Source organism: Chlorocebus sabaeus, chromosome 2 (assembly GCF_047675955.1).
Source record: "Chlorocebus sabaeus isolate Y175 chromosome 2, mChlSab1.0.hap1, whole genome shotgun sequence".
Lineage (NCBI taxonomy): Eukaryota > Metazoa > Chordata > Mammalia > Primates > Cercopithecidae > Chlorocebus > Chlorocebus sabaeus.
The window spans coordinates 26,958,992-26,972,186 of NC_132905.1; the positions used below are offsets into that span (position 1 = coordinate 26,958,992).

The 13,195-nt window shown below is 44.8% G+C and overlaps 1 protein-coding gene across 1 annotated transcript in view; it reads left to right on the forward strand.

Annotated features, from left to right (window-relative positions):
- MROH8 (maestro heat like repeat family member 8) overlaps positions 1-13,195 on the forward strand; it is an 87,786-nt gene that overhangs the window by 12,962 nt on the left and 61,629 nt on the right. Inside the window, exons 5-8 of the mRNA XM_073006805.1 lie at positions 5,978-6,057; positions 7,085-7,199; positions 8,122-8,217; positions 10,864-10,968. Coding sequence (XP_072862906.1) covers positions 5,978-6,057; positions 7,085-7,199; positions 8,122-8,217; positions 10,864-10,968 — 396 coding nt within the window. The remainder of the gene's footprint in view (positions 1-5,977; positions 6,058-7,084; positions 7,200-8,121; positions 8,218-10,863; positions 10,969-13,195) is intronic.

Sequence of the window (13,195 nt, forward strand, 5' to 3'; positions counted from 1 at the left end):
AGAAACAAACAAACAAACAGTTTGAGACCAGTTTGGGCAATGTGGTAAAACTCATTCTCTAAAAAAAAAATACAAAAATTAGCCAGGTGTGGTGGTGCATGTCTGTAGTCCCAGCTACTCGGAAGGCTAAGGTGGGAGGATCTGTTGAGTCCAGGAGACAGAGGTTGTAGTGAGCCGAGATCATGCCACTCTACTCCAGCCTGGGTGACAGAGTGACATCCCATCTTAAGAAACAAAACAAAACAAAACCAAATGCAGCTTTTTACTTGGCTGTACTCCTTGGGAAAAGGGATATAGGCAACCGCAGGATTATAGGACCCAGCCAGAGTGGCATGTTTCTAGAGCTCTATTTTCACCAGACTTGGCAACAATAGGTTGCCACATGGTTCAACCAGCCAGTCCATAAAATCCACAAATACAAGTCTCAACAGCAACAATGCACTGAATTGCACACTGAATTCTGCATTTGAATCTGTCCACCCAGTAATAAAATGCCTGCATCAGATGTCAACCAAAGTATAGACTGGCAAGGGATTCAGCCTAGAAGAGTTAAAGGTAGCTAGTATCCATGAGAAAATTGCATGGATCCCTACAGCATTGCATAAGTCTACAAAGTCCCCACAGGCCCACACGGGGGTGCTGAAAAAGCACAGCTCCCAGCAACCAAGGGGAGAAGTGCCCAAGAGGAGAAGCAGTTCTGCTGAGGAACCGACAAGGAGGAAAAAGCCAGGGTCATTATAGAGAAAGAAAACTTTAAGGCATTTACCAGTGCTCGTGACCCAAACCAGTGCATGGCTCCAAGTATCCAAATGAAAAAAAGCCCGGGAAACCAACAACAGAAAGTGGAAGGAAGGGGAAAAAATTGTTATGGCACTTCACCAAATATTTTTCTTTTTTGTTTTTTTGTTTTTTTTTTGTTTTTCTGAGACGGAATCTCATTCTGTCACTCAGACTGGAGTGCAGTGGCACAATTTCGGGTTACTGCAACCTCCGCATCCCGGGTTCAAGTGATTCTCCTGCCTCAGCCTCCCAAGTAGCTGAGATTACAGGCACCTGCCACTATACCCAGCTAATTTTGTGCGGTTTTATTAGAGACAGGGTTTCACAGTAGAGACCAGCCCAGGCTGGTCTTGAACTCCTGACTTCAGGTGATCTGCCTGCCTCAGCCTATCAAAATGCTGGAATGACAGGCATGAGTTCACCAAAAATTTCTAAATAAGCACGTGAAAAGATGCTGATCATTGTGATTAGGGAAAGGCAAACTAAAACAAGAGTAAGCTTCAACTATACACCTACTAAAATGGCTAAAATAAAGAAGAAAGGCAATACCAAATATTGGCAAGGATATGAAGCAACTAAAATTCTCATACGTTGCTGCCAGGAATGTGAAATGATACAACCACTTTGGAAAACAATTTGGCAGTTTCTTAAAAAGTGAAACATATACTTACCATATGACCCAGCAATTTCACTCCTAGGTAAAACTAAGCATATGTCCACACAAAGATGTATGCACAAATGTTCACAGCAGCTCTATATGTAAAAGCCAAACCCTAGAAGAAACCCAAGTGTTCATTAGCAGGTGAATGGATAAACAAATTGTGGTATTGTATATCCATATAATGGAATACTACTTGAGAATAAAAAGGAACTATGGAAATATGCTACAACTTGGAAAAATCTCAAAATAGTTATGCTGAGTGAAAGAAGCCAAACATTTTAAAAAGAGGATATACTGCGTGATTCTATTTATATGAAATTTGAGAAGATGCCAACGCATCTATAGTGACAGCAGAGCAGTGGTAACCTAGAGGTGGAGGTTGAATGAGTTGGAGAAGGAGCGAGGAATTACAAAGTAGCACAAAGAAGCTTTTGGGAGTGATAGAAATGTTCATTCTCTTGAGGATGGTGATGGTTTCATGGATATATACATGTATCAAAAATCATCAAACTGTATGCTTTAATTATGTACAGTTTATTGTATATTGTAAAATATATACAATATGTAATATAATATAAAAATATACAATATGTACAGTATATAATGTTGAGAACTTTAATGAAAAATAAAAAGAGCCTGGGTGTGGTAGCACCTGCCTGTAGTCCCAGTCACTCTGGAGGCTGAGGCAGGAGGAACGCTTGAGCCCAGAAGTTGGAGGCTGTAGTGAGCTATGATTGTGCTTATGAATAGCTAGTGCACTCCAGCCTCAGGAACATAGTAAGACCCCCATCTTTAAAGAAAGAGAGAGAGAGAGGGAAAGGGAGACAGAGAGAGGGAGAGAAGGAGGAGGGAGGGAGAGAGAGAGAGGGAGAGAGAAGGAGGGAGGGAGGGAAGGGAAGGGAAAGGGAGAAAGAAGAGGGAGGGAGGGAAGGTAGGAACAAAGGAGGAAGGAAGGAAGGAGAGAAAGAAAGAAAAAGGAAAGAAAAAGATGAAAAAGGAAGGAAGGAGAGAAAGGAAAGAGAAAGAAAGGAAAGAGGAAGAAGAGAAAGAAAAAGACAAAGGAAAGAAAGAAAAACAGAAAGAAAGGAAGAAAAGAAAGAAGAAAGAAAAGAAAAAAAGAAAGAAAAAGAGGAAGGAAGGAAGGAAGGAAGGAAAGGGTAGGGAGGCAGGCTGTGGCAACTGGGATATAAAGTGACAGCAGGATTAGGGTGAAATTAGTCCAGGTGGATCATTCGACTTTTGTTAAGACCTTTGAGACAGGCCGGGGCACAGTGGCTCACGTCTGTAATCCCAGCATTTTGGGAGGCTGAGGTGGGAGGATCACCTGATGTCAGGAGTTTGAGAGCAGCCTGGCCAACATGGTGAAACCCCATCTCTACTGAAAAATACAAAAATTAACCAGGCATGGTGGCACCTGTAGTCCCAGCTACTCAGGAGGCTGAGGCAGGAGAATCGCTTGAACTTGGGAGGCGGAGGTTGCAGTAAGCCAAGATCACACCATTGCACTCCAGCCTGGGCGACAGAGCCAGACTCTGTCTCACAAAAAACAAACAAACAACAACAACAAAAAGAGACCTTTGAGACAAAACTTCTGATTTTGTTTGGATTAGTTAGGATTCTTCAGGCAAGAAACAAAAATCACCTCTGGCTCAAGTAAGTTACAAAAAAAAGATGCTGGGATACCTCTCTCAGACTCTAAGGAAGAGGTTTAAACAAGTCTGCAGAAAAGTAGGCTCCGGGACAGCTCCAGAGGTCTCAGAGGCAGGGGCTTTGCTACCATCACCACGACTCAACCCTGTAGCAACTCCTGCTTCGTGCCTGTGACTGTAAGATTCCAAATTCTGCAAGAGAAAATCTGATTGACCCAGACTGGTCTGTTCCCCACCCTGCATCAATAAGGTTTGCCTGGGGACAAGATCATGTAGTAATGATATGACTTCTGGGTGTCCCACCCTGCGTTTTGGAGGCATTACCAGGGAGAAGGGGTGATTGCTGTGATCTGGGCAGTCACCCAGGAAGTTCCTGCTACACACATACCCTACTAACAAAAAATACCCTCTCACTTCTGAATTCCCTGTAGAGGCTAGCATAACTGTGAACAAATAATAAACCTTCAATATCCAACTGATTAAATAAAGAAAAGATGATTCTGGCAGAAGTGGATCAAGTCAATTGAAGTCAGAGGGGATTGCAAGCCTGGGGCTTCAGCTAAGAGATGCTGCTTTCATCCACATGAAGGTGTATGGCTCCAGGAATGGAGAGTCACAGAAACCGTGCAGAGCAGGGGGTGGCTGATGCTATAACTAATGGGATGTAGGGCTTGAACAAAAGAAAAAAAAGCATAAATCACCTTTTTAGTGAGCCCTGGGAAAGGGAACAATTGACAACTATTAAAGGACAGGAAGCTGTGTTCTTTGCACGGGGACCACAGTGAACTGACTTTAATGCCAAAATTCTGGGGATGTTAGTGGCTGTGCCCTTGAGATAACCGGATGCAGTCAAGTAGAGCCCTGGGAGAGCTGTCAGGGCTGAAGACAGAGTCTTAGGCTTCGTCCCTTCCAGACTATAAAGCCACAAGAATAAATGCGCTCCTTGAGGAAAAAAGGAAAGAAAGCAGCAGCCCACCAGCAAGATCGGAGTCAGACCAGAGCTGGAAAGTAAGAGGAGAAAAACTCAGAAAGGGAACCTTGTAGTGTTTATTGAGCACTTACTGCATCCTAAGTTTTTTTGTTGTTTTTGAGATGGAGTTTCACTCTCATTGCCCAGGCTGGAGTACAATGGCACCATCTCGGCTCACTGCAACCTCTGCCTCCCGAGTTCGAGTGATTCTCCTGCCTCAGCCTCCCTAGTAGCTGGGACTACAGGCACACACCACCATGCCTGGCTAATTTTTGTACTTTAAGATGAGACAGGGTTTCACCATGTTGGCCAGGCTGATCTCGAACTCCTGACCTCAGGTGATCCACTTGCCTCAGCCTCCCAAAGTGCTTGGATTACAGGCATGATCCACCGCGCCTGGCCTGCATCCTAAGTTCCTAGTGAGATCTTTTTGGTTGCAGGTAAGAGAAATCCTCTAGAAGCAGCTGAAGCACAAAAGGTGAGATTTGTTCTAAGGATCACTGAGTGTTTCCCAGAACACCTTGACAGGAGGAGCAGTCTGACCCAGGAAGGGAATGAATCTAGAAAATAAATAGCTTCCACATACTCAAGGAGAACTTTCAATCTCTTGTTTTTGCTTCTTTGTATGAATTTCCTTTTCTCCTCTCTCTCTCTCTCCCCCTCTCTCTCTCCCTCCCTCCCTGCCCCCACCCCGTCTCCCTCTCCTCCATCTTCTCTTCCCAAAATTGGCCCTCTCAGTTGCCTTATCCATAGGGACCAGTGCTTCCAAATTTTAAATTTTTTCCTTTAGAAGACCATCCAGACTGAGATTGAAGCTCTGTGTCCCAATTCCAGATTCCAGAGAGAATCTAATAGACCTTGGTGTCTACTCTGGGACAGATGAGCTGTGGCCAGTGGGACAGAACGACCTAGCAGACACGTAACTTTGAGGTGCCCATTTCTATGGGTTGGGGACAGTTCCCAGAGGGGCCTGGTGGACAGTCCAGCAAGGCTTCTGCTACAGTCCTTTTTTTTTTTTTGAGACAGAGTTTCACTCTTTCACCCAGGCTGGAGTGCAGTGGTGCGACTTCGGCTCACTGGAACCTCCACCTCCCGGGTTCCAGCGATTCTCCTACCTCAGCCTCCTGAGTAGCTGGGATTGTAGGCACCTGCTTTCGAACTCCTGACCTCAGGTGATCCACCCTCCTCAGCCTCCCAAAGTGCTAGGATTACAGGCGTGAGCCACTGCGTCCGGTCAGCTACAGTCATTTACATCAGCTCATTTTCTCTGTACAGATAAGGCAACTCAGGCACAGGGAGTTAAACGACACATTCCGGCTCACACAGTGAGTGAGCGGCAGAGCCAGTGCGCAGCCCAGGGACTGTCCCACTCCAAAGCCCCTGCTTATCACTCTAGCACAGCAAGGCAGCTTTCCCTCTGCCAGTTTGTAATTTGGAAAGTTGTTCTTTTTCCAGGACAAGTAACTCAGAATATTAGACGTGATTGTAGAGAGATGGCTGGTTTAGTGGAGGAGGAGTTAGAATGCCTAAACTAGAAATAATCCCTGGTGATAAAAAGAACGAATAACAGACATTAACAATTACACAGGGCTGCTGGATGTCATGAATTTGCTCAGTGAGTACTCACAGCCACCCCATGGAGGTAAGTATTACTGTTTTCTGGTTTTACAGATGAGCAAACTGAGGCACAAGGAGGTTAAATAATTTGTGTCAACTCAAACAGCTGGTAAGAGGCAGAGCCAGGGTCTGGGGTCTGGCTCAAGAGAATAAACCCCTATCCCTGTCACTGTCCTGCTGCCAGGCATCTGGGGCCTAAGAGCAGGGCTGGCTGAAGGACCTGTTGTGGTTCTTGCTGGCCACCCACTCTCTGATCATCGCTGGCCTAATGAATGGGTACTTTCTCAACTCTCACTGCAGGTACTGGTACAAGAGGAGCGCCCACATTCTCTGTCCAGTCTCGTGCGCCGGGAGGTCTTTGTCACCATCACTGATCTCAGGTGATGCCCACATGCCCCTTATACAGGCATCTTGGTTCCACTCAGGGCCAATGCCAGGTCCAACTGACATGACCCCCTTTTTTTTTTTTTTTTAAATGGAGTCTCTCTCTGTCCCCCAGGCTGGAGTGCAGTGGCACGATCTTGAGTCACTGCAACCTCTGCCCCCTGGGTTCAAGCAGTTCTCCTGCCTCACTCAGCCTCCCGAGTAGCTGAGATTACAGGTGTGTACTACCATGCCTGGCTAATTTTTGTATTTTTAGCAGAGACGGGGTTTCGCCATGATGGCCAGGCTCGTCTCAAATTCCTGACCTCAAGTGATCCACCTGCCTCAGCTTCCAAAAGTTCTGGGATTACAGGCATGAGCCACTGCACCTGGCCGTGATCCATATTTTTAACTTTTGAAAACTGTTCATATAGAAAAGAGGAAGCCAAATCTGTGTTTTTGAGTAAGCACTTTGATTTCATATATGCTACTATCCATATCTGAAAGACTTTATTGGAATCTCTTTGGAGTTCAGTTTTGTCCAAAGTATATTTGGCGGGAAGTTACTCCCATATATGTTTCATGACTAAATTAGAGTTCCGACTTCTAAGAAACTTGGAAGTGCTGCCTGTTGTTTACCTCTCAGAGAGTTATATGGTAGTGATTAAGCCGATCAAAGGCCCTGAGAAGTCTTGTGGTTAAAAAGTTCTTTAACTAGATTCAACCCATGATTCCCCAAATGAACATTCAGCAGAATGTGCTTTGGAAAATTGTGGCTTACTACGTTAGACTGTAGCAGGCTTCCCCCGTGGCTGAACTGAAGGGAAGCCTGGAAGGATATTACTCCAGTAACTTCTTGGGGGAAAACACTTCCTCTAACCTTTTGTGAGATTTATCTGAACAGGCTGACAAGCTATGCCATTATCTCTCCCATCAGAACAGTACACCAGCCTGTCCACCCTTTCCTTTTTAGTTGATCTCTGCTTATCAATATCAAATCAAACCTTCTTCCCAGCTTGCTGTTCCCAAACTGTCTTTTCTTAGTTGCCAAGATGTCCATTTGCTGTTTGGCTCTGAAGATCGAGCTGAGTTGTTCAGGCTTGTCATCAAGAGTATAATCACTCTGCCCTCTGTAAGGACTCTCACCTGCAACACAGAGGTAACTCATGCTTTGCTTTAGCAACTTTCCATCCACAGGGTCAACTGATCTTGGCCTTTGGAGAGTGCATTTGATATTTTGAAACTGGACAAAAACCATGAGCTAAATCTGGCAAATAAAATAGGTGGTTAAATTAGAAGATAGCTTCTTTCAACCCTTCATTTTGTTTTCTTTCCTTTTCCCTTTATTCTTTCCCTCTTTTTGGCTTTAAAATAAGGTGGGAGCACTCGCTTGTATGCCTAACGTTTATTTAAGCATACAATATGCCATATATCATCATATGCCAAAAATGATGATAGGCAGTAGGAATACAGCAGTCCAGTCCCACTCATGGAGCTTACATTCTAGTGCAGAGAGACAAACTGTTGATACATAAATATAAGATGTCAGGTGATAATAAGTGTTATGAAAATGTAAAGCAGGGAAAGAGCAGGATAAAGAGCCCTGTGATTGGGAGGCACATGGGTGGTCAGGCAAAGCCTTCATAATGGGGTGATAATTGAAAGAAGAGAGGTGTGGGTATGTCTGGAGAGAAAACTTTCAAGCAGAGGGCAGGGTACGTGCAGGCCTCGATCTCTTCTTCAGTGGCAAATAAACTGGTTGGTCAAGCAGTTACCCAAGAGAACTTTATTCCCCTCTGTTTGAAGATATCAGAAAGAGTCACAAGCCAACTTTAAAGAATCTTGATGACCCCTAAGCCATTAAGATTCAGTCAGCTGTGATCCCTCTAATGCCAAGGCGTCCGTTTGAAATGAACATGTACTCCTTTTTACCTCATGCCACAAACAATCTACTAGTGCCTTTACACTGGTTCTGCAACTTTGAGTAAAGTCTTAGGGTCACATGAAGAGCCTCCCAGCTGTCCCATGCTAGGGGAACTTCACGTGGGGCAGGGAGCGTTGCTGATCCTGTGCCTTTTCAGTGTCTTTACAGGCAGACATTTCACGCGTTCTCTGAGATGCTCCAGAGTTTGGTGGTAAAAGACCCATATTTGGAAAATCTTGACACCATTATTAAGGTAAACAAGATATCAAGGGAGAATGGGAAATGGTTCCTATTAACTGGTGAAAGTGGGAGATGAAAATGTGGAAGGATTCGATGTAAGAGGCAGCGCAGTAAAGAGTATCAGCTATCAACTTTGAGTCAGAGACTTGGGTTCAAATGCTGACTCTGCCATTCATTGGTTACAAGTCCTCCCTCTAGAAATTCTGCAAGGAATTTGCTTTCTCAGAGTTGCATTTCTTCATATTTACATGGAGATAATAATTACTGTGAATATTGAATAAATGACCTTCAATAAATTGTTTATTTTCAGAGACAGAGTCTTGCTCTATTGGCCAGGCTGGGATGCAGTGGCACCATTATAGCTCCCTGCCGCCTCGAATTCTTGGCCTCAAGTTATCCTCCCACCTCAGCCTCCCAAAATGCTGGGATTGTAGGCATGAGCTACTGCACCCAGCTACAATAAATTGTTTAAATGGTTGCTATAATTATTCTTTAAATTAGTATTCCTGGGGATGGGGCACAGTGTTTCACGCCTGTAATCCCAGCACTTTGGGAGGCCAAGGTGGGTGGATCACTTGAGGCCAGGAGTTTGAGACCAGCCTCGCCAACATGGCGAAACCCTGACTCTACTAAAAAAAAAAAAAAAGCCAGGAGTGGTGGTGCGCACCTGTAATCCCAGCTACTCAGGAGGCTGAGGCACGAGAATCACTTGAACACAGGAGGCAGAGGTTGCAGTGAGCAGAGATCATAGCACTACACTCCAGCCTGGGTGACAGAGACTCTGTCTCAAAAAAAAAAAAAATTTATTAGTCCTTACTAGCATAGAAGGGTTTTATTCAGTGATGAGGGAAGGGTCAGCCTCAAGAGTTAGTAAGGCCAGGCATGGTGGCTCATGCCTGTAATCCCAGCACTTTGGGAGGCCAAGGCAGGCAAATCAATCATTTGAGGTCAGGAGTTTGAGACCAGCCTGGTTAACATGGTGAAAACCTGTCCCTACTAAAAATGCAAAATTAGCCAGGCGTGGTGGCACATGCCTGTAGTCCCAGCTACTCGGGAGGCTGAGGCAGGAGAATTGCTTGAACCCAGGGGTGGAGGTTGCAGTGAGCCAAGATTGTGCCACTGTACTCCAGCCTAGGTGGTAGAGCGAGATGACTTCTCAAAAACAAAACAAAAAAAGAGTTGGTAAATAAGTAGCTTCCTACCAGATGGTACTCAAAGATTGTAATGACCAACTGCTCTGACCTGCACCTGTTCCTATATATGCTGTTCCATCACTAGAGATTGATTCGTTGGCATTCACTGACTGCGTTCACGTATCTTGCTCTCCTACCCTTTTTTTTACTGTTGTTGTTTTTATTTTTCTTACCCTTTTTAAAGATACAAATATCCCAGAAAGGCATAACCCTTTAAGCTATTTTTAATCGTTTGCACCCAAATGATGCATTTATTGTTGTCCTAACTGACGAGCAAGGCACAAAGACCTAGGCAGTTGAGTAGTTTGGCTGCTTCAGGAGCTTATTTTCTAGCTTATTTTCTTAAATGCTTTGATGGGCATTTATTCTTGTCCTAACTGACCTTAGTACTATTTCTCATTCCTCTTTTATTTGTACATTAGCATACCAGCCAGATTGGGTTTCTCCTCTCTATCCAATTGTACTTTGTACTTTCCTGCTTTGGCAGCTTAATTCAAGCCTTTCTTTTTTTCTTTTTTTGAGACAGGATCTTGCTCTGTCACTTAGGCTGGATTACAGTGGTGCGATTTCAGCTCACTGCAGTCTCCAGCTCCCGGACTCAAGCAGTCATCCCACCTCAGCCTCCCAAGCAGCTGGGACTACAGGCGCATGCCACCATGCCCAGCTAATTTTTGTATTTTTTTGTAGAGATGGGGTTTCACCATGTTGCTCCAGCTGGTCTCCAAATCCTGGGCTCCATCTGTATAATCCCTCCCGCCGTGCTGGGATTACAGGCATGAGCAACCACACCTGGCTGTCCTCAGAGTTAAACTTTAATATCAGTAGCATGTTATTAACTTTATTTCTTTCCAAAGCAGATTTGAAAGGGCCAAAAACATTCAAAAGTACAGAATAATTAATTGAAGAATTAGGCTGAAGAGAAAATAAGTCTAGAAAATAAGCTCTAGCCAGGCATAGTGGCTCACACCTGTAATCCCAGCACTTTGTGGAGCCAAGGCGGGTGGGTTACCTGAGATCAGGAGTTCAAGATCAGCCTGGCTAACATGGTGAAACCCCATCTCTACAAAAATACAGAAATTAGCCGGGCGTGGTGGCGGGTGCCTGTAGTCCCAGCTACTTGAGAGGCTGAGGCAAGAGAATCACTTGAATTCAGGAGGCGAAGGTTGCGGTGAGTCAAGATCACGCTATTGCACTCCAGCCTGGGCAACACAGCGAGACTCCATCTCAAAAGGAAAAGAAAAAGAAAAGAAGAAGCTCCTAAGCTCCTATATAACAACCAAACCACCCACCACCCATGTGTTTGTGGCTCGCTTGGCATAGCACCCGAGCTATAATAGCATTTAGCAAAGTATTTTCAGATCAGTAGCAACATGGAACTTGTCTCTCTACATTTCTTTCTAAACACAATAAAAATGGTATCCCAAATCTTCCTGATAAGCCATTTGGCCTCCCTTTGTTTCTCATAGCACTTGGACCCCTGGTTACAGTCAGTCAAAGACCATGAGCGGGAACGGGCCACGGCCGGTATGACTCAGGTTCTGAAGTGCTTATCCAGACATCTCAGCTTGAAGGTGAGCAGCCCTTCAGTTGCAGAGGAGGAAAGATCCAAAGCCATTCCCTCTCTGCCTATTTCCCCTCCTCTTTGTGACTCCCCAGGCTGGTTCTGTGTCCCCTTCGTGCTCATGTACTATCATAGCACTTAGCATTGTCTTCATATCTGCTCTTCTCCTGAGCAGCTTGGGGCCAGTTGCTGTGTTGATTAATCTTTGCATCCCCATTGCTTAGCACAACAGTTGGAACATAATGATATAGTAACTATAACCTGAAAATACCTGAGGCCCACGGTGGCCTAGTGTCTGTATAGTATTTGAGTACAGCAGGCAAATTTAAATAAATCGACTTCAGTATCTCCCAGCAACTCAGAGCATGGTACTATGGCACCTCTTTTCAGATCCTCACATTTTTCTTTCTCTCTCTCACTTCTCAGTTCTGAATCATCTCCCCTATGGCATCTCATTATTATTATGATCATTATTCAAGGCAGGGTCTTGATCCATCACTCAGGCTGGAGTGCAATGGGGCCATCGTAGCTCACTGCAGCCTTGAACTCCTGGCCTCAAGCAATCTTCCTGCCTCAGCCTTCCAAGTAGCTGGGACTACAGCCACACGCTACCATGCCTGGCAAATTTTTAAAATTTTTTGTGGGCTGGGCACGGTGGCTAACACCTGTAATCCCAGCACTTTGGGAGGCCAAGGCAGGTGGATCACGAGGTCAGGAGATCGAGATCATCCTGGCTAACATGGTGAAACCCCGTCTCTACTAAAAAAAAAAAAAAAAAAAAAAAAAAAAAAAAAAAAAATTAGCTGAGCGTGGTGGCAGGCACCTGTAGTCCCAGCTACGTGGGAGGCTGAGGCAGGAGAATGGTGTGAACCCGGGAGGCAGAGCTTGTGGTGAACTGAGATTGCGCCACTGCAGTCCAGTCTGGGTGACAGAGCAAGACTCCGTCTCAAATAAAAACAATTTTTTTTTTTTTAGAGACGGGGTCTCGCTTTGTTGCCCAGGCTGGTCTTGACTCCTGGCTTCAAGTAATCCTCCTGCCTCAGCCTCCCGAAGCACTGGGATTACAGGCATGAGCCACTGCACCCAGCCTTATCTCTTTTTAAAAAATCTTCTCCTTGAATTGCTTGAACCTGGGCAACAGAGGTTGCAGTGAGCCAAGATCATGCCACTGCACTCCAGCCTGGGCAACAAAGAGCGAAACTCCATCTCAAAAAAAAACAAAAAACAAAAACAAACAAAAAAGTCTTTATTTTTCACTCACTCACTCACTTCTCGGTTGAGAATCCTCTCCGTAACTCCTAACAAGAATTCCTCAAAACTTAGTTCCTCCTTCCTGGGTCTACTCCTTTTTCTACCTGATAATCTCTTTGCCCTTCCCTGAGCAGGTTTTCTAGCCATTGGAATGTCTCCTGTCTCCATCGATCATTTCTCCAACCTGCATAGTAAGGCCTGGGAATTGGAAGAGAAGTTGGTAGGGTAGGAATGCTAGGTCCTTATACCAAAATTTTCCTTAGATAATTTGTTCTTTTCTTTTCTTTTCTCTTTTCTTTTCTTCTCTTTTCTTTTCTTTCTTTTTTCCTTTTCTTTTTCCCTCCCCAAAGCACAAGAGGGAAGATACTTTTTTGTTCCTGATACAGATGTTCTAACAGTCATGTTTAAAAGGACTGCATTCCAGTCGGTCCTTTATTTCTCACATTAAAACGATATCCAAACTTATTAAAGTTAAGTGCAGCCCCTCCAACTATGCTACTTCCTTTTTTCTCTTTAGTGAATAAAAGCAAGTAACTTCTGGCCATCACTGACTACCCTATTATTCTATACCAACAATGCATTGTTCTTCCTTCCACAACCCTCGACCTCTAATTTTGGCAACAGATTAAAGAAGAGAGTTTCAGATGATTCCCTCCTATACGTTAATCTCTCTCCAAGTCCTGGAGATCTTCCTTAGGGTATTTTTTTCCTGGAAAGAGTTGCAAATATGGGGCCGGGAGGAGTAGCTCACGTCTGCAATCCCAGCACTTTAGGAGGCCGAGGCGAGTGGATCACTTGAGCTCAGGAGTTCGAGACCAGCCTGGCCAACATGGTGAAACCCCATCTCTATTAAAAATACAAAAATTAGCCAGGCGTGGTGGCGGGCACCTGTAATCCCAGCTATCCGGGAAGCTGAGGCAGGAAAATCACTTGAAGCTGGGAGACAGAGGCTGCAGGGAGCTGAGATGATACCACTGAACTCCAGC